Source organism: Anomaloglossus baeobatrachus, chromosome 8 (assembly GCF_048569485.1).
Source record: "Anomaloglossus baeobatrachus isolate aAnoBae1 chromosome 8, aAnoBae1.hap1, whole genome shotgun sequence".
NCBI lineage: Eukaryota > Metazoa > Chordata > Amphibia > Anura > Aromobatidae > Anomaloglossus > Anomaloglossus baeobatrachus.
Genome location: NC_134360.1, coordinates 13,880,943 through 13,904,038, shown reverse-complemented (window position 1 = coordinate 13,904,038; position 23,096 = coordinate 13,880,943). Strand labels below are relative to the sequence as shown.

The following is a 23,096-nucleotide window of genomic DNA, read 5'->3' as shown; positions in this document are numbered from 1 at the left end:
ATACATACAGTGCTATACTGGCACTATCAGGCTGATTCTATACATACAGCGCTATACTGGCACTATCGGGCTGATTCTATACATACAGTGGTATACTGGCACTATCAGGCTGATTCTATACATACAATGCTATACTGGCACTATCAGGCTGATTCTATACATACAGTGCTATACTGGCACTATCAGGCTGAGTATATACATACAGTGCTATACTGGCACTATCAGGCTGAGTATATACATACAGTGCTATACTGGCACTATCAGGCTGATTCTATACATACAGTGCTATACTGGCACTATCAGGCTGATTCTATACATACAGTGCTATACTGGCACTATCAGGCTGATCCTATACATACAGTGCTATACTGGCACTATCAGGCTGATTCTATACATACAGCGCTATACTGGCACTATCGGGCTGATTCTATACATACAGTGGTATACTGGCACTATCAGGCTGATTCTATACATACAATGCTATACTGGCACTATCAGGCTGATTCTATACATACAGTGCTATACTGGCACTATCAGGCTGAGTATATACATACAGTGCTATACTGGCACTATCAGGCTGAGTATATACATACAGTGCTATACTGGCACTATCAGGCTGATCCTATACATACAGTGCTATACTGGCACTATCAGGCTGATTCTATACATACAATGCTATACTGGCACTATCAGGCTGATTCTATACATACAGTGCTATACTGGCACTTTCAGGCTGATTCTATACATACAGTGTTATACTGGCACTATCAGGCTGATTCTATACATACAGTGCTATACTGGCACTATCAGGCTGATTCTATACATACAGTGCTATACTGGCACTATCAGGCTGAGTATATACATACAGTGCTATACTGGCACTATCAGGCTGAGTATATACATACAGTGCTATACTGGCACTGTCAGGCTGATTTTATACATACAGTGCTATACTGGCACTATCAGGCTGATCCTATACATACAGTGCTATACTGGCACTATCAGGCTGATTCTATACATACAGCGCTATACTGGCACTATCAGGCTTATTCTATACATACAGTGCTATACTGGCACTATCAGGCTGAGTATATACATACAGTGCTATACTGGCACTATCAGGCTGAGTATATACATACAGTGCTATACTGGCACTATCAGGCTGATTCTATACATACAGTGCTATACTGGCACTATCAGGCTGATCCTATACATACAGTGCTATACTGGCACTATCAGGCTGATTCTATACATACAGCGCTATACTGGCACTATCAGGCTGATCCTATACATACAGTGCTATACTGGCACTATCAGGCTGATTCTATACATACAATGCTATACTGGCACTATCAGGCTGATTCTATACATACAGTGCTATACTGGCACTATCAGGCTGATTCTATACATACAGTGTTATACTGGCACTATCAGGCTGATTCTATACATACAGTGCTATACTGGCACTATCAGGCTGATTCTATACATACAGTGCTATACTGGCACTATCAGGCTGAGTATATACATACAGTGCTATACTGGCACTATCAGGCTGAGTATATACATACAGTGCTATACTGGCACTATCAGGCTGAGTCTATACATACAGTGCTATACTGGCACTATCAGGCTGATTCTATACATACAGTGCTATACTGGCACTATCAGGCTGATTCTATACATACAGCGCTATACTGGCACTATCAGGCTTATTCTATACATACAGTGCTATACTGGCACTATCAGGCTGATTCTATACATACAGTACTATACTGGCACTATCAGGCTGATTCTATACATACAGTGCTATACTGGCACTATCAGGCTGATTCTATACATACAGTGCTATACTGGCACTATCATGCTGATTCTATACATACAGTGCTATACTGGCACTATCAGGCTGAGTATATACATACAGTGCTATACTGGCACTATCAGGCTGATTCTATACATACAGTGCTATACTGGCACTATCAGGCTGAGTATATACATACAGTGCTATACTGGCACTATCAGGCTGAGTATATACATACAGTGCTATACTGGCACTATCAGGCTGATTCTATACATACAGTGCTATACTGGCACTATCAGGCTGATTCTATACATACAGTGCTATACTGGCACTATCAGGCTGATCCTATACATACAGTGCTATACTGGCACTATCAGGCTGATTCTATACATACAGCGCTATACTGGCACTATCGGGCTGATTCTATACATACAGTGTTACACTGGCACTATCAGGCTGATTCTATACATACAGTGCTATACTGGCACTATCAATCAAGAAGCAATGTCTGGAACACCATTCTGAGTCTGAACTGGGTGCAAAAGACTAAAAAATCTACACTATATGGAGAGAAGGTATAAACGCCAGTGACTGTGTAAGGGGAATATATGAAAAGCAGAAACTGCTGTGTGAATACTGACATGAAAAATCCAATAGCTACATGTAAGAGTGAAAGTATGAAAAATGGAATCTGCATTATTACCATGAACATATGAATAAAGAGAAATTTAGCTATTGAATTGATCAATGCAACAGAGCCCCAACACTACGCCAAAGTATTTCTCTACATTGGGGTCCCTAGCTAGGGTGTGTCCTCTCATGCAGTTAAAAAACTTACCGTGTTGGGAAGCTGAGACCCAGGCTATATATGCATATAATGTGGACTGGCAATGGGTGTGGTGAGGCCAGGTTCACAAACGAAAGACTACAAATCAATCTTGATGATCCGATACGGTCAGGTTCGATGGGCGTCGCTGATCTTGACTCGGCGCTTCCTCAATCCTTGCGTTCGCCGTCGTCCTTCTTGCTTCATGTGGATGACTCATCCTACGTCATCCACACAGAGTCCGCCATTGAGCTCCTGCGCATGCGCACTTCTCCCAGCCCTGCTGAGGAAGGAGCAAAGTACTGTAATGTGCAGGCACAGGGTAAGGTCAAAGAACACCAGCGCATGCGCACTACAATCCTAAACATTGCCCTTCGCATGGCAGAGAGAAGTGCGCATACGCAGGAGCACAATGGAGAACACTGTGTGGATGACTTAGAACGCGTCTTCCACACAAAACAAGGAGGAGGACGGTGATTGCAAGGATAGAGGAGGTACCGGACCCGAGACCTGCGACACCCATCAGACCGGAACGTATCGGACCGCCCCACAGGTGAGTAGCTGACAGGTACCCTTTAGGTTTTCCACTTACTCATTATAAGGCTTAATTCACACATCCAATTTTGAGTGTGAGAGCTATCTGTATTTTTCGCGGATCTCACTTGTCCTCATGATTTCCTATAGGGCATATCCGATTTATCCAACAGACTGAACGGTTGGAGACGTCTGATTTTGTTCTGAGGGTCGGATGAAAATTTGTCATTACAAGTTGATGTGTCCCTAAAGAGGGGCCACACTCGGATTTCATGTAGTCCCATTTTCAGGGGCTGTCAGAATGCAGAAGGTGGAGAATTTTATTTATTTTTACTTTTGAGGAAATCGGATGACGCTCGTACCGCAAGCAAAGTCTGATCAGAATAATCCATTCATTTTTCTTCAACATGGAAAGACTTGACCTATGAATGAGGCGTAAGGCACATACCGTATATACCGCCATGGAGGAGCTGAAAAGCTAAAATGTCCATTATACACCCCCTGATAAAGCAGAGCTTCACACCATATACATCCTATTATTGAACAGGATAGACAGGGTAATAATCGGGATATGTTGAAAAAAAGGATAGAAAAAAAAAATCTTATGACGTGTTTTACCAGTGAATAGAAATGTCACGCTAAATTGTATACATTGTGTTTACGCATTTCGAGCCATATGTTGTTTTTATGTTGTTTCCTTTTTGTTTAAACTTTTTTTTCCATTATATTGTAGGATAATGAAAGATCAGAACAAGAAATCCGCCAACCTGAAGCACAATCAGCAAATGGAGAAGAAAAGGAACCCAGATGACATGATGCGTCGGAGGGATGACAACATACCGGATAACTCGCAGCATCTACAGGTGCGTTCAGATCCGGCCGAGATGTAACTTTTGCTGATGGAGTCAGGGCCTTTAAATCGCGCCGATCGCTCTCTCTATCAACCCAACATTACTGGAACAGCAGCGGTGTGGGAGGAATTAAGTAGGTGTTCCTCGAGTAGTCTACAGCCCCCTTTAAAGCCCATTTACATGAGCCAAATAATCTGCAATTGAGCATTCCCAAGAGCACATTCCTGATTATTGACCCAATTAAACACGCCACTGTGCTCTGGGAAAATGGGTGGTGGGTGATGGGACTTGAAATCCCCATCCCCTGCAGATTCTAGCAGACAACATAAAGTATGACTTGCCCTAAGGCTTCTGCACCCTGTAAGCGCTGGCACTGTGGGAACGGTTAGGCTCGACCTCCAGCTACCATGTTCTCCTGTGTCTCACCATATCCACCGATTGCCTCTTGCCCTCTTCCAGTCTGACCGGTTCTAGCTAAAAGAAGCTCTCAAGCACTCTCTCTTAGCGAGTGTTCTTCAGAGTCTCAGACTATTCTAAACTGTAGTGATGGGTAGCTCCTGAACGAGCCGGCTCTAAGAGCCGGCTCTTCATAGTGAATCATATGAGTCGGCTCCTGGCAGGGAGCCAATTGAAATGTAAACGGCTCTTTGCCAGTTCCCTTCCACAGTCAGTCCCCTCTTGCCCCGCCCCTCCCCTCTTGCCCCGCCCCTCTCGGCCCCTCCCTCCCAGCAGTAGTCACTCTGATCTTATCCAGGAGACTGAGAATGCTCCTCCTGCTGCCGCACATAGCACTGACTCACAGCCCCGCCCCCTCCAATCTGTGACAAGCAAGCAGCAGTCAGGCAGTCAGGCACTTTATTAAAGGAACACTGACATCTGGATTTAGCCTGATTATAGTTATTTACCGCCAGTTTGTAAATCCTCGCTGAGCGAGGGAGAAACAGCGGATGTAAATGTGCGTCCCTTGTTCTCTCCCATTCACTTGAATGGAAGAGAACAAATGATCCGCGATGCTGGATGGAGCATCACTGGATCGCAGGCTCGGGGGCTGCAGCGACTGTGTAAATGCACCATTAGCTAGTGCAACTTGGAATGGTTCTGTTGTTGCTGGTGAATAACCTCCCAGCAGCCCCTGTTACATGATAGCAGTGCCAATCTGAGGGACCAACTTCATGCACAGAACTAGTCCTATACAAGGCAGTGCAGCCTCTCACATCACATCCGATTTTGCATACAATTGCCAGTAGTGTTGAGCTAATTGAATTGCACTTGTTTGATTTCTGCATTTTTTTTTTTATCAAACATTGTGTTTGTTAAAGTTTTTACAGCAAATAATATAAAATCTGGTTATTCTGGAAACTATTCTGTTTTATGTCATAAATTGGCACATGTGTAGATTTTTACTAAAAGGTATACAATCATGGGTTAAAACATACCAGAATTGGGCTTCAAATTTAAAGCCAAAGGTAATAGGAAATGAAGAGCCGTTTTCGGAGCCAAAAGAGCCGACTCTTTTTGGTGAGCCGATCCAAAAGAGCCGGCTCACCAAAAAATCGCATTTTACCCATCACTACTAAACTGAAACTGTATGTGTGTTCCTACTCCCTCAGTCAGCCCCCACCTTCTTGATGACTCATAGTGGCTGTTGCCCTGGTAACTGGGAATTTCCCAGCCTGGCTTCCTGATTTGTGTAACTGGCTGAATCACTGACTGGATGTTGTGTAAGTAACGTCCGTTTCACATTTGCGTTGTTTTGACGGAAACGGGTTCCGTCACACATACAGTACAGATAATGTATTTACAGTGGAAGCGCGACATCATGTGGACACATGCGGATACTGCATGAAACACTCAACCCGCATGGTGTCGAGCTTCAACTGTAAATAAATGAACTGTACTGCATATGTGACGGATTCCGTTTATTACAAAACAACGCAAGTGTGAAACTAGCCTGAAACAAACACCAGTGATTAACCTCCTCTCACCCAGAATGAAAACTACATCTTAAAAGAGATACAGTACACTGTGGCGACTAAAACCTCAGGGGTGCCACAGAAGCCCATAGTAAAATTACAAATATCTCTAAACACAAAATAATATTGAATTAAAGGAGTTTCTGGTTTCATATTACCCATTCCCACCTTCTGAAGTCTTTTGTTTTAAAACAAGATGTGCTTTACTCACTCTCCCCTGGTCTAATTCTGAATCTTAACCGCTGCTTCTGATGTCTGTCATTATTTGCAGTGCTGACGTAACATCAACAGAGCTGCAGCTGTGTTGTCAAGCAGAACCACTGAGCTCACTTGCTGCAGCGCTGTTGATGTTACATCAGCTCTGCAGACCAGGTTGGACCCGAGGAGGGTGAATAAAGCAGAACATAACTCTGCAGCCTGGGGGTGATTTTTTTTTTTTTTGAGATCAGAAACCCCTTTAAATACAAAATGAGTCAATAATGTTGCTAAATTTAGCCCAAAGAAATGAGTCAATAATTGGGGAAAAGGTGTCTGTCGGCCCGCGCCTTCTCATCTAAGCAGGGCGGCCAATTGTGGAACAGCCCTATTATCAAACATTAAAATATTTATCAAACTGAGCATTAAAAATATGTCTAATCATCAGTGCACAAAATGCAAAAAACGTTGGAATGTATTGAGCTTTTCCCATATTACTAATGACATTTTTAAATATATTATTTATAAAATTGCACCTAAAGAAAGTGCAGGATCTGCGGTGGAATGAGAAGAAGTGGAAACAATAATGTCCTCGTGAGCGTTAATCTTACCGGCCCGTGTTCTTAACCTTCGCTCCTCGCTACATAGAACTTTACTGTCGGTTGGTTGGAGTCTCGGAGCTGCGTCGGCCGGTGCCGCATGCGGCTGTATTAACAGGAATATGTCACAGCATTATCCGGGCATGACGCTTACCGTGCACATAAATACAGCGTGATGATGGGGATGCGGTTATCGCGTCCAGGAAAGTTTATGTTTGGATTTTCATACCTGTCATCACTTTTATTCAGATTGGATTCCACTATGTTTTATTTGAATCGCATTTTTAATGGAGATTTCAAATTTTGATGATGTCTGTAAAGCGCTATAGAATTAATGGCGCTTTATAAGTGAATAAATATATTATTATGATTAGTATTACGAGGGGCTGCTGATAAGTTTTTGGCTTTACCCAGAAACGAGATAGGATGATGAGACTTTCCATTTCTTCCACATACTCTCCACTGATGACAACACACGTCTTACATCAGTATTCCAAGTTCTGTAAGCCTAGCAAAAAGAAGGATTTTGGTTGTGCCACAAACCAGGCATCCGTAGCAGCCATGGCATCAGAAATGGTGTCAAATTTGGTACCTTGAGGTGTTTCTTCAGGTTTGGAAACAGATGATAGTCGGAGGGAGGTAGATCTGGTGAATAAGGTGGGTGGTCACCAGCTGGAAGCCCGGCTCTGCCAGTTTTGCCGTGGTCTCTTGTGCAGTGTGAGCGGAGGCGTTGCCTTGCAGGAACAAGATTCCTTTGGACAGCTTGCCGCACCTTTTGGCCTTCAGAGCTGCCTTCAATTAGTCCAATGTAATACCTTGCATTGATGGTGGAACCCTTTTCAAGGTAGTCCACTAGCAGCACACCCTCCTTATCCCAGAACACAGATACCATCACCTTGATGGCTGACTTTTGCACCCTGAATTTCTTTGTACGAGGAGAGCCACTGTGCCTCCACTCTTTTGACTGCTCCTTGTTTTCAGGGTCATACAAATAAATCCAGGTCTCATCCATAGTGACCAGTTGCTCCAGGAAGTTCTTATCAGTCCGTAAACGCTGACAAATGGATTCGCATGCTTCTCTGATCTGTGGTCAGACATTTGGGTACCCACTTTTTAGATCGTTTCCTCATGTCCAAATGTTCATGGATAATGACACAAACACGTTCACGGGAAATCCCCATGATGTTATAAAGCCTGATTGGAGCCACAGACTCAGACTGGCTGTAAGGGGACTCTAGAGAAAAGCCGCTCACAAAGCAGGACCCCAAGAACTCTGCAACTCTTTAACCCCTATACAGGGATTTGGAATTACACAGAGCCCCAGAGATCACTACCTGTGGTAAACTGTAGTCCATGGTAGTCAGGCAGGGTCAAAAACCAGGAGATGCTAAACAGAAACAGAATCGGCAGGCAAGGGCGTAGTGAGGAGACAAAGCAGAGGTCAAATCCGGAACTGGCAGCAAGGTACAAAAACGACAGGCAGGAGGGTAGTCAAACACAGGCAAGGTCAGCGCACAGGAATCAAAATACAAACAGCACATGAGCCAGGAGAACAGAACTATCTCTGGCAGTGGTCATGTGACAGGAGGGGGAATAAGAAGGGTGTGGGGTCTTCCCATAGGCTGCATGTGAATGTTGGCAACTTCAGCTGGAAGACACATGCCACCTACAGTCAGCCAGTGGTACTGCAGGTTCCAGGGAAACCCAGCCTAGTGGATGAGCGGAGCCTGTGCTCCGCAGAGCCACGTGCACCAACTCCTCTCCCATCATCAGCACTATCCATGGTGGGAACATGACGTCGTCTGGCGATCGGAGCAGAAGTCGCAGGAGCGGACACCGGTGGGGACGTGACAGATGTCTGCTATTGCTTTAGCTGAAATTCGTGGATCCTCCAGTATGAGGCTGTGCACAGCATTGACGATCTCCGGAACAACAACCATTCTCTGTTGTCCAGGACGTTCCTCATCATTGGGGCTGAAGTGGCCCTTTTTAAATTTGGCGACCCAGCTCTTACCTGTGGAATATGAAGCGCATTGATCCCCCCAATGTCTTCGATATATCACCATGAATATCCGCCGCCAACTTTCCTTGCAGAAACAAGAATTTTATCATCCTCTGCTCTCAGTTGCTGTGAATATCGCATTAGATTCCGCCATTTTGTTTTCCTGCGTGCGTAGAACGCTGTTGCCGTAAGCAACAAACACAATTTTGAAAACATATATTAGACACATAAGGCTTTCATGTACAGTAACATTCGTTACCATAGAAACAAAAAATGATCACATAGCCAAAGACTTATCAGCACCCTCTCATATAATTATTATTAATATTGTTATTATTATTATATCATCTAATCTTTTTTAACACAAAATCATGCAGCGTGATGTTCAGTGTAACTTTCTTATCACATATTGCTTTTAAGTCAGGTTATTGTGTATATATTTTTTTTTTTTTTTTTAGTTTTTGCCAAATTTTTCTTTTTTTATATCATGATCTTTATTAAATAATAAATATTTCTAAAGGATAGGAAGTACAAGTCTAAAAAAAAACGGTAGCCAGTATGAAAATGGCAATATAGTTACCAATACAAGACCGGAGATTTCCGGGAGACTGCAGACAGGCAGCAGACAAATCTCCGGAGTAACTAGAAAAATGTAATTGCATGGAAGCAGCAGGAGGACAGGAGACATTCTGGAAGCTGTAGGTGGACACATAGAAGAGGTCCTATCAGACCGGAAACAAAACTCTAGAGTAACCTAAAAGTCTGAAGCCGCATCAGACAGGAGATGTCCTTTAGACCACAGACCTGTAGCAGAGGTACTGAAAGACGCAAGCAGACATGAGATGTCCTGAAGACCACAGTCCAGTAGCAGAGGTACTGGAAGCCGCAAGCAGACAGGAGACATCCTGAAGACCACAGACCAGTAGCAGAAGTCTTGTAAGTCGCAAGCAGACAGGAGATGTCCTGAAGAACACAGACCGGTAGCAGAGGTACTGAAGCCGCAGGCAGACAGGAGACATCCTGAAGACCACAGACCGGTAGCAGAGGTACTGAAGTCGCAGGCAGACAGGAGACATCCTGAAGACCACAGACCGGTAGCAGAGGTACTGAAGCCGCAGGCAGACAGGAGACATCCTGAAGACCACAGACCAGTAGCAGAGGTACTGGAAGCCGCAGGCAGACAGGAGACGTCCTGAAGACCACAGACCAGTAGCAGAGGTACTGGAATCCGCAGGCAGACAGTAGACATCCTGAAGACCACAGCCAAGTAGCAGAGGTCTTGTAAGTCGCAAGCAGACAGGAGATGTCCTGAAGACCACAGACCGATAGCAGAGTTACTGAAAGCCGCAGGCAGACAGGAGACATCCTGAAAACCACAGACAGGTTGTAGAGGCACTGGAAGATGCAGGCAGACAGGAGATGTCTTGAAGACCACAGACCAGTAGCAGAGGTCCTGGAAGTCACAGGCAGACAGGAAACATCCTGAAGACCACAGATCGGTAGCAGAGGTCCTGGAAGTTGCAGGTAGACAAGAGATGTCCTAAAGACCACAGACCAGTAGCAGAGGTCCTGGAAGTTGCAGGCAGTTGGGACTCAGGAACACTGAAGTCTCAATACCAGGAAACATTTGTGGGTCTTTGTGGGCCTTATATAGGCCCAGGCAGATGATCTCATGGGATCACACCAGATCAACTACAAAGCCCAACATGAAGCACAACAGATTATACCGGACTGGGTAAGGGGAGCAAAGCCCGGATCTGGGACAGGTGCGTATGTGTATAGTATGTTCTGTTACTATATCAGTAAAGATTGATCTAGGAATTTTCCTGTAACATTGGACATCAGTTTGATTATGAGGAATAATTGTGATTTTCTGCAGCTTGTTCTAGATATCATGTCTATATAGCTGTAATCAAGCCATGTTCTAGGTCAACAGAGCTGGCCATGGGGTCAAAAGGAAATGTTAGTCATCAGCCTTCATGTCATCCATGAAACTGCAGCTACATTTCTTTTATATACATATTTTTTTTTATCATAATCCATGTAGTTGTCGCGGGCTGGGAGGGGACGCTGCGCTCACCACGCTCGGGTCCGGCGCTGCTGCTGCTGCTCGGTGGCTCGAGCGTTGGGCCGGATCCGGGGACTCGAGCGGCGCTCCTCGCCCGTGAGTGAAAGGGGTGGTTGGTTGGTGTTTGGGATGTCGGTTTGTGACGCCACCCACGGTTTGTGGTGAGGTTGAGACACCACTGCTGCTCTGTACAGGGATCCCGGGAGCGATGGCAGGGAGCAGCTGAGATGTTTCTCTCCCCTCCGTGGGTAGGGGGTTTTTGGCAGTCCCGGGGCCTGGAGTTATTGTCTGTTTGGTGGATTGCGGGGCCTGGCAGGTGCAGGGTCGCGGGGCAGTGCAGTGCCAGATGGCACAGTGGTACTTACTCAGCCAGTAACGCACACGGAGTCTCTTGTAAAACAAATGGCTGGATGGACGAGTCCCACAGACGGATGCGGCGGTCACTCCCGGTCGGTTGGCGGTAACGGTCTCTCCCTGCACCGGTGTTATGTTCTTGGCCCCGATGGCTTCACACCGGTAACCGACTCCCCAGCGGTGTGTTGGCTAAGGGAGCCCCATTTGTTGCCCGCAGGCTCTGGCCCTGGGAGCTCTAGCTCTGGCGGTAGCTTTATCTCCCTCACGGTTTGGACGGTTGCCTTCAGTCGGGTCTTTATTGCTGGGAAACCCTGGAGGTTCCCGTCGCTGACGGATTTGACCGGTTTAACGGCGACTCCTAGCCTGGTCGGGGTCCATAAGCCCTGCCGGATGGTGCTGGCTTCTCTTCGCTCCCCGGTCCAATACCGGCGGGCCACCGCCCGTCCCCGGTCCTTACGGTTGTGCGTCAATCTGCCTCTACTGCAGACGGTCACCACCGTCTGCCAACCTTGCTGTTTCTGTGCCCGGGCCACGTACCCGGTCACGGCCAGTCAGTTCCTCCACTACCACTTCCCTGACGCTCTCTCTCTACTCCTTGTCACTATCTGTCTGACCTTCTTTCCCGCCTCCAGGACTGTGAACTCCTCGGTGGGAGGAGCCAACCGCCTGGCTCCGCCCCACCTGGTGTGGACATCAGCCCCTGGAGGGAGGCAACAAGGATTTGTGTGTGTGTGGCTGGTGTGCCTAACCGGGGTGTGGGGTGTGTTGTTGCAGTACCTGTGACGTCCTGGCTTGTCCATGGCGCCACATTATCTTAAAATGATGAAAAAATGTAATTACACTCGAGCCGGACAGGCCGGTCTGCCCCTGCAGATAAATGCACCATCCCCTCCTCTGCTGTGATACATTGCCGGGTTGTTATCTCGCTACCTAAGATTCCCAGCCGAGAGGTCGTTTCATTGACATGATGTTATTCTCCTCCGAAATCGAGCGCCGCTCATTACTGGTCATCCTGTAATTGTTACTAGAGGAACTCAGTGACAGACAGGTAGCAGTCGCCAAATATCATCATATTTGGATGTGATTGTATTACGGCTGTGGAGATACGAGACGTCGTTGCGTTTCTAGATAGACTTTTATCTTCATTTCTATACGTCGTCTTTGGGGCTTCCTGACATTTTTCAGATAAATGTCAAACTGACAACAACCGATGTGCAGACGTTTGTTAGATGATTCTGATGTTTTTTGTTCTTTTTTTTAATCTTTTAATGCTTTTTTTCTGTTATGCAGTGTATTTAGGTTTAATAAAATACATATTAAAAAAACCCTAAAAACTAAAAAAAATATTTTCTAATGGGTTTAATATAATTGTTTACCACCCCACAATGACTTTTAGTTCATAGGGCCATACCTATTGGGCAATATGTATCAGCTGGCAGGTTCACTTTAATTCTAGCATTGTGTTTTACGGTTTCAATAATGAGTGTTTTATCAGCAGGACATTATCACTACATGACTAGGTGTCATGGCAGTGCCTGTTGGGTAGTAGGGACAGTGTGCACCTGAGCTGTCCTTCAAGCTAGGGGTACCTGCACTAATCCCTGTCTTCAGGATTATCCCTGAAGGTGGAGATGCCTGGGTCTCAACTACTCACCTAAATGTTGCCCCTCCCCCAAGGAAAAAGGGGCAGGAGAGTAAGAAACAAACAAGCAATCCAATCAAGGCAACAGTTATGACAGGGTTCTAAGATCTTTTCCAGTTCGAAGTTGTGCTGCTGCTAAAGGAATGAACATCTCTGTAAAGTCAGAATAGAAATTCTATATCCAGCATGGAGTGAAGCTAGGGGTGGGTAGATATAGCAGAAGGGAGAGATAATCACAAGCTGCAGCTGAAATGATGGCTAGGAGATTTCTCAACCAGCAAGGAACGCGTCCTCAACCCCTTCAGCATAGAAGAGAGACTACATCAGCAAAACAACAGTCAAGTGAGCTCTACAGAAGGCCTGCGGTCGACTAAACGCTGAGACCTCCTATCCCCAGGTCCCTCAGAGGTGACATCAGGATGCAGCACCCTTATGACAATAGGTGTCTTGTGCCTCGTGGTAAAACCACAACCGCAGCACTTACTAGCAGCTTTTTGTCAATATACAGTGTACATAGAAAGCTGCCAATCAGGGGTGTGGGCAGGGTTATACACAGAAAGCTACCAATCAGGGATGTAGGCGAGGATATACACAGAAATCTTATAATCAGGGATCTCGGCGAGGTTATACACAGGAAGCTCCCAATCAGTGGTGTGGGTGGTGTTATACACAGAAAGCTGCCAATCAGGGGTGTGGGCGGGGTTATACATAGAAAGCTGCTAATTGGGGATGTAGGCGAGGATATACACAGAAACCTTACAATCAGGGATCTCGGCGAGGTTATACACAGGAAGCTCCCAATCAGTGGTGTGGGTGGTGTTATACACAGAAAGCTGCCAATCAGTGGTGTGGGTGGTGTTATACAGGGCTCAACATTCCAAACTCTGCTAGCTCTGCAGTAGGGAAAACTGTGATTGTATCACAACTGCTGTAAACTAAGTGATACATCACTGGAATCAGGATATCAGCCCCTATATAATGCTGCTCTCAGATTACATAGCAAAAACCTGGTGACAGATTCCCTTTAAGCCGTGTGTGGTTGTGGCAATAAGGCATTGTTTTGTGTCTTGCAGTGTTATTTGGGCACCGTATGGTGATATTAATTGGACACTGTGAGCCCGTGCTGATCAGGCATTGTATTGTCTGTATATTTGAAAACTTCATGAAACGTGATATTTGGACACTAATGGGTGAACTATAAGAGGGACATTTATTAAAGGCACAGGACAAGCCCATTCCCACCCTGTACAGCCCATACCCACCCTGTACATATACACAGCTCATACCCACCCTGTACACACACATAGCCCATACCCACCCTGTACAGCCCATACCCACCCTGTACATATACACAGCCCATACCCACCCTGTACATACGCACAGCCCATACCCACCCTGTACATATGCACAGCCCATACTCACCCTATATATACGCACAGCCCATACCCACCCTGTACATACGCACAGCCCATACCCACCCTGTACATACGCACAGCCCATACCCACCCTGTACATATGCACAGCCCATACTCACCCTATATATACGCACAGCCCATACCCACCCTGTACATACGCACAGCCCATACCCACCCTGTACATACGCACAGCCCATACCCACCCTGTACATACGCACAGCCCATACCCACCCTGTACATATGCACAGCCCATACTCACCCTATACATACGCACAGCCCATACCCACCCTGTACATACGCACAGCCCATACCCAGCCTATACATACGCACAGCCCATACCCAGCCTATACATACGCACAGCCCATACCCACCCTGTACATATGCACAGCCCATACTCACCCTATACATACGCACAGCCCATACCCGCCCTGTACATATGCACAGCCCATACCCTCCCTGTACATATGCACAGCCCATATCCACCCTGTACATACGCACAGCCCATACCCACCCTGTATATATGCACAGCCCATACCCACCCTGTACATACGCACAGCCCATATCCACCCTGTACATATGCACAGCCCATATCCACCCTGTACAGCCCATACTCACCCTGTACATACGCACAGCCCATACCCACCCTGTACATACGCACAGCCCATACCCTCCCTGTACATACGCACAGCCCATACCCATCCTGTATATATGCACAGCCCATACCCACCCTGTACATACGCACAGCCCATATCCACCCTGTACAGCCCATACTCACCCTGTACATACGCACAGCCCATACCCACCCTGTACATACGCACAGCCCATACCCTCCCTGTACATACGCACAGCCCATACCCATCCTGTATATATGCACAGCCCATACCCACCCTGTACATACGCACAGCCCATATCCACCCGGTACAGCCCATACTCACCCTGTACATACGCACAGCCCATGCCCACCCTGTACATACGCACAGCCCATATCCACCCTATACATACGCACAGCCCATACCCACCCTGTACATACGCACAGCCCATACCCACCCTGTACATACGCACAGCCCATACCCACCCTGTTCATACGCACAGCCCATACCCACCCTGTACATACGCACAGCCCATGCCCACCCTGTACATACGCACAGCCCATATCCACCCTGTACAGCCCATACCCACCCTGTACATACGCACAGCCCATACCCACCCTGTACATAAGCACAGCCAATACCCTCCCTGTACATACGCACAGCCCATACCCACCCTGTATATATGCACAGCCCATACCCACCCTGTACATACGCACAGCCCATATCCACCCTGTACAGCCCATACCCACTCTGTACATACGCACAGCCCATACCCACCCTGTATATATGCACAGCCCATACCCACCCTGTACATACGCACAGCCCATATCCACCCTGTACAGCCCATACCCACCCTGTACATACGCACAGCCCATACCCGCCCTGTACATACGCACAGCCCATACCCATCCTGTATATATGCACAGCCCATACTCACCCTATACATATGCACAGCCCATACCCGCCCTGTACATATGCACAGCCCATATCCACCCTGTACATACGCACAGCCCATACCCACCCTGTACATACGCACAGCCCATACCCTCCCTGTACATACGCACAGCCCATACCCATCCTGTATATATGCACAGCCCATACCCACCCTGTACATACGCACAGCCCATATCCACCCGGTACAGCCCATACTCACCCTGTACATACGCACAGCCCATGCCCACCCTGTACATACGCACAGCCCATATCCACCCTATACATACGCACAGCCCATACCCACCCTGTACATACGCACAGCCCATACCCACCCTGTACATACGCACAGCCCATACCCACCCTGTTCATACGCACAGCCCATGCCCACCCTGTACATACGCACAGCCCATATCCACCCTGTACAGCCCATACCCACCCTGTACATACGCACAGCCCATACCCACCCTGTACATAAGCACAGCCAATACACACCCTGTACAGCCCATGCTCACCCTGTACATACGCACAGCCCAAAACCACCCTGTACATACGCACAGCCCATACCCTCCCTGTACATACGCACAGCCCATACCCACCCTGTATATATGCACAGCCCATACCCACCCTGTACATACGCACAGCCCATATCCACCCTGTACAGCCCATACTCACCCTGTACATACGCACAGCCCATATCCACCCTGTACAGCCCATACCCACCCTGTACATACGCACAGCCCATACCCGCCCTGTACATACGCACAGCCCATACCCACCCTGTATATATGCACAGCCCATACCCACCCTGTATATATGCACAGCCCATACCCACCCTGTATATATGCACAGCCCATACCCACCCTGTATATATGCACAGCCCATACCCACCCTGTACATACGCACAGCCCATGCCCACCCTGTACAGCCCATACCCACCCTGTACATATACACAGCCCATACCCACCCTGTACATATACACAGCCCATACCCGCCCTGTACATACGCACAGCCCATACCCGCCGTGTACATACGCACAGCCCATACCCACCCTGTACATACGCACAGCCCATACCCGCCCTGTACATACGCACAGCCCATACCCGCCCTGTACATACGTTTTTCTCCTATACAGTTTGCAGCGATTTGTCATGTTCCATATCTATACCGGCGCTCAGCACTTGTCACCCATCTCCATTAGTGTCGGAAAATCATTTGCTGAGCTCTCATCCACACGACTGTTTGATCAGTTAATGGACTCGCTCTAAGACGCTATTTGACTTTTTTTTACATTTTGAATAATGGCGTTTTGGCCAATATTTGATTTATTTGTGAATGTTTTCTTTCCCGAACACTTCCATTAATAATAATTGTGATTCTGAGTTGCGACCTCTTTGTGTTTTACACGCTACAAGATCCTTCATACATTATGCGCAGACCTTATTTCTATAATGGAAAAATGTAGGACATGTTTGTTCAGCGAGTTTACATTTGTTTGCCGAGTGCCAGAAATAGCTTAGTGAAGTCTGACGGGTGTGAATACTTTACTGTACGACCGGCAAACACTCGCCATGTACAGTATGTGCATATACAGATGATGGCACATAAATGGCCCGGGTCCGCATAGCCACTGCATGATCTAACACTCCTCATCACTTCAAGTGACGGTTATCTGTTAATGAGTGACAAAGTACGAAAAAGTAATTAATTTTGTCATAATACTTTATATAAAAAGGTAGTCAAGCTTAATTATTAATTTTTTACCAAAAAGAAGGGATAGTAAGTGTTACCTACCACTCCAATCCCCCGCTAATTCAGTGCCTCCACTTTGGTAGTCTTCTCCTGGATTCCTGATGTGATGACGTCCCATTCAACATTCCAACTTATATATGATAAAAGTGTCACAATATGACTGCAAGAGGGCTCCTATACTGTCCCTCACGCTACAGGACCCTAGGCTTTCCCTGTCCTCATGGTTACCCCTAATGGTGCAGATGCCGGAGTCTGGTGCCTGGCTATACTCCTGACCAGAGCTGATCTGGTCCCCTCCCAGGGAATTGAGGGGCAAGAGTGTGACTGCAGCACAGGTTTAGACTCACGGGGAAAAAACAAAACTCAGACACAATACAAACTCACAGGAACAAACAGTAAGAAACTAAGGAGAAAAGCAAGAGAAGGAAGGCAGCAACAAAAAGGGTTACACAAAAAATGCTCACAGCGATAACCCACTACAAACACCAGTAAGTCTGGATAAAACCACCTCTCCAGACCAGTAGTAGCTGGCATTAATAGAAGTGTCCAGCCAGCATAAATAGGAGGGTAGTGAATATGACTGGCTCTGCCAGAGCATGTGACCAAAGAAGATTAACAAGCAGGAAGAAACTAATGTGAAAAGCAAGAGAAGTAAGGCAGCAACAAAAGGATAACAAAGGTTTACACAACAGCTCACAGCAATAATGCACAACAACCACAAGTAAGTATGGATCAAACCATCTCTCCAGACCAGTATAGATAAACTATACCGGGCACTAATGGAAGTGTCCAGCCAGCATATATAGGTGGGGAAGTGAATATGACTGGCTCTGTCATAGCATGTGGCCAAAGGAGATTAACAATCAGCACAGCAGAGATTGAAGGCCCCGTTACACGCAACGACGTATCTAATGATATATCGCCGGGGTCACAGAATTCGTGACGCACATCCGGCATCATTAGCGACGTCGTTGCATGTGACACCAACAAGCGGCCGTTAACGATGGAAAATACCCACCAAATCGTTCATCGTTGACACGTCGTTCATTTTCAAAAAATCTTTGATTATTGAGGACGCAGGTTGTTCGTTGTTCCCGAGGCACCACACATCGCTACGTGTGACACCCCGGGAATGACGAACTACAATTTACCTGCGACCGCCGGCAATAAGGAATGAAGGAGGTGGGCGGTATGTTACGGCCGCTCATCTCCGCCCCTCCGCTTCTATTGGGTGGCCGCTTAGTGACGCCTCACAAAACGCCCCCCTTAGAAAGGAGGCGGTTCGCCGGCCACAGCGACGTCGCTAGGCAGGTAAGTCCGAGTGATGGCTCCTAACGATCTTGTGCGCCACGCGCTAGCGATATTGCTGCGTGTAAAGCCTCTTTTAACTCTTGCTAGCCTGTCTATGAACCACAAGTCTGTGGGTTGACCCTTGAGTCACCCTGCACTGATCACAAACATCAGTAAGGTTAGAAGGCAGAGGGCCAGATTCTGTAGACTCCACAGCTAGTTCTTCATGAGTCTCATATGTTCACCTGCGGACATTGGCTACTTTTTTTTTAGGTGTAACTCTGCATTCAGTGAGAGATTAGCTCTCTCTTGCTCCTTCTTGCTGTGACCTGAGGTCCGATCTGGTTCCTTTGTAAATGTGTGTATGGAGAATAGGAAAAATTACAGCCTGAAGGGTTGGGCACTCGGAGCTGAGTTTAGCGCCTAGTTGGATAGAGATGTAGAGATCGCATTATTTCAGATGTCTTTTTTTTTATATTTAGGTAGCGTGCTTCGAAAACGAAGATGAAAGTGTTTCTCTTTCTAAATGAGTCACCTAAATATCAATAAAGGACATCTCAAACCTCACAATCTAACCAATGAACTCAGTTCCTGGCGCTTGACCACCCATGCTGTAATTTTCTTTATTCTTTGTCCACAATCATCCAACCTCAACCCAGTCGGGATGAGTTGGACAACAGAGTGAACTCAAAGCAGCTAAGAAGTTCTCAGCAACTCTAAGAGCTCCTTTGAGACAGTTGTAAAGCCATTCCAGGTGACTATCTTATGAAGATGCTTGATATAATGCCAAGGGGGTATAAGGGGTACTTTGCACGTTGCGACATCGCTACTGCGATCTCGTCGGGGTCAAATCGAAAGTGACGCACATCCGGCACCGGTAACAACGTTGCAACGTGTAAAGCCTAGAAGCACCGATAAACGATCGCAAAAGTGTCGAAAATCGGTGATCTGTGTAGCGTCGGTCATTTCAATAATTTAGCTGCAGCGACAGGTACGATGTTGTTCCTCGTTCCTGCGGCAGCACACATCACTGTGTATGAAGCCGCAGGGGCGAGGAACATCTCCTTACCTGTGTCCCGCCTGCAATGAGGAAGGAAGGAGGTGGGGGGGATGTTTACGTCCCGCTCATCTCCGCCCCTCCGCTTCTATTGGCTGCCTGCCGTGTGACGTCGCTGTGATGCCGCACGACCCGCCCTCTTAGGAAGGAGGCGGGTCGCCGGCCAGAGCGACCTCGCAGGGCAGGTAAGTGCATGTGAAGCTGCCATAGCGATAATGTTCGCTACGGCAGCTATCACAAGATATTGCATCTGCGACGGGGGCGGGGACTATCGCGCTTGGCATCGCTACAATCGGCTAGCGATGTCGCAGTGTGCAAAGTACCCCTAAGGCTTTAATCAGAGAAACAGGGAGGTACTTTGAGGAATCTAAGATGTAGCACAAATTCTGTATTGCTTCACACTTGTTTCTTTATTCTTTGTATTCAAATTGCTGCTATCAGTCTGAATGCACAATGTGCACATTCCAATAAGAACAGGAAAACCACTGAGTGAACATGTGTATCCAAGCTTTTGACTGGTACTGTCTTTGTATCCATATGGGTTTTGCTGCCATCAGTCTGAATCCACAATGTGCACATTCCAATAAGAATAGGAAAACCACTGAGTGAACAGGTGCATTCAAGCTTTTGACTGGTACTGTCTTTGTATCCATATGGGTTTTGCTGCCATCAGTCTGAATCCACAATGTGCACATTCCAATAAGAATAGGAAAATCACTGAGTAAACAGGTGTATCCAAACTTTTGACTGGTACTGTATATTACAAAAATCTAGTAAAAAAAAAGAATCCCTCAGCCACCAAAATTAAATGAAAAGAAAAAATCAAGTAGTACAATAAAACGAATATTTGTGAGTGTCTGCTACCCTGTGAATTGGAAAAATTGAGATACTTGGTTTACAAATTGGCCAATTTGTGTAGGCCCGACAGCCAATGACAAGGTGTACTTCTATTTGTTGGGACCTTATACTAATACGCCTCTATCCGGGTTAAAAAAAAACTACAAGTAATGGGAAGGTAGGATCCAGCGAAGTGAAAATGCTCTGGTTAGAGGTGTATTAGGATAGGGTCCTAACAAATAGAGGAACGCCTTGTCGTTGGCAGTTGGGCTTACACAAATTGGCCAATTTGTAAACCAAGTATCTAATTTTTTCCAATACCAGTAATGCAGTGCCAAATTCCTATATTTCATGTTTACATATTTTAGCTTTTGCTGCTGTGCGTATTTTTGTAACCCTGTGAATTGTTTCAGACATATTTCGAAAAGGAAAAAGTGATCAAGCACTTCATAATGCAACTCAGTTAATACAACCCACACTATAAAAGGGCCCATGTGCCGGGAAGAGGAGAAGACAAAAGTAAAAGGAGAAATGAATGTTCTCCACAGTATTAACCACTCACCTCGTTGGGCTATACTCAGATAATAACACTTTTTGGTGCCTTTTCGGAGAGTGGTAGTAATATCCATTTTATTCCGGAGCGGTGCCCAGGAGGGTCCGTGTAGTTATGCAAAGTATTCCAAATGAAAATGGGATAATTCAATCAGCGCTGTGGTTAAGCAGAGTACTGAGTCCAATTCGATTCTGGATTCCACTCAACCACAGCGCTGATTGAATTATCCCATTTTCATTTCTAATACTTTGCACAGCTATGCTGAGAAGAGCTTCAGAGGGAGCAAACTAGCTGCATAATTTAGGTTCTTTTCCCTCATACCTAGTTGTGATGACCAATTTGCTGATGTGACGCCCTGGCCGGGCCAGGTAGTCACAGATAGGGCCCCGCATTACACCAGTCCCCGAACAAGGTGACAGCAGCCAAACATTAAAACCCTAGTCACCCCCCTCAGTGCTTGATGAACACACCAGGGGGCGGAACCAGGCGGTTGGAAGACGCCCACCGAGGAGTCTCAGATAGCCTGGGGCGGGAAAGTTCAGATCAGTTTGAGTGTTGAGCAGAAGTGGAGGTCAGGCCTGTGTGTGACAGGCCTGAAGTAAACTGAACCGGTGCCAGGGTAGGAGCCCTGGTACTGCTGGCTAGGAGGCAGACGGAGGCCTCTGTCTGCAGGAGCTGGGAAGACGGCTCAGTGGAACCGAGGTGGACCGGGACAGGGTAGTGGCCCGCCGGTACAGACCCAGGGAACAGATTCAGAAACCAGAGCACAAAGGGGGGTACTGAGACCCTGAAGCTAGGTCCAGACTGATTGCGGCCAGGACTATAGGTCCTGTCCCACCCAAAGTCCCAACTGAAGGCAACAGCCCAACGAGGGGGATAGAAAGCCACCGCCACGGCAGGGAGATCCCACGGGCCAGCGTCTGCGGGCAAAGGGCTCCTCAGGCAACCACAAGCCGGGGAGCAGACTCCTAAAGTTGCAAGCGCAGGTAGTCCACCATCATAAACAGGTGCAGGAGAAAGGCAGAGACCACCAACCGGGTGGGGGACCGACCACCATCAGCTTGGTTTACCAGAGACTCATGTGTTTACTAATAGTGAGTACATCAGTGCCCTCCGGCCGCCCATCTCCCTGCACCGCCAAACACCCCCAACGGGTCCTGGGGCCACCATCCCTACACACGGAGGGGTTAACAACGTGCTGCATAACATCTCCCCCGGGTGCCCCATAACTGCAGCGGTGGTGTTCACCTTCACCACATCCCGTGGGTGGCGTCACAAACTCAAACATGGCTCCAGCCGTACACCTACGTCCCCAAACCACCAAACCCCTTTTGATCGACGTGACCGCAGGACCCCCGGATCCGGAGACCCTTGAGCCACTCACTGAAGGTCCGGATCCGAGCGGCACGGCTGCTGCCAAGCACGGGGCGGCACACTGACATTCACTACAGTTTGCTATGGCTTTGCTCAACTAGAGACATAGTAGACCATGGTTTTAGTTCTATCATGTAAAACCAAGTTTCTCCCCCTTGAGAGGGCAGTCAAGAATGAACCAGTGGTCCTTTTGCCAAAAACAGGCAAGGTCAATCTGATGTAAACCATGATGGAGGTTCTCAGTCATCATGACTGTAAATCGGTTGTTTGATGTCAGTGTAGTGGAGAAATGCTACTGAAAAAAATCAACCATGTTTTTGGTTCTGTCATGTCTACTCAAGTTCAACCTCATCAATGAGGCAGTTGAGGTGGACCAGTGGAACATTTGCCAAATACCTTCTCAAGACGAGGAAGAAGTAAATCTTCATGGAGGTTCATAGTGGTCATGATTCTCTC

At 47.0% G+C, this 23,096-nt stretch overlaps 1 protein-coding gene across 7 annotated transcripts in view; it reads left to right on the top strand.

The window, feature by feature from the left end:
- Positions 1–23,096, top strand: part of ERC2 (ELKS/RAB6-interacting/CAST family member 2) — a 1,225,588-nt gene that overhangs the window by 527,512 nt on the left and 674,980 nt on the right. For all 7 annotated transcript variants that reach the window (XM_075321314.1, XM_075321312.1, XM_075321310.1 and 4 more), the window contains one exon: positions 3,892–4,021. In XM_075321314.1, the coding sequence (XP_075177429.1) occupies positions 3,892–4,021 (130 nt within the window). The remainder of the gene's footprint in view (positions 1–3,891; positions 4,022–23,096) is intronic.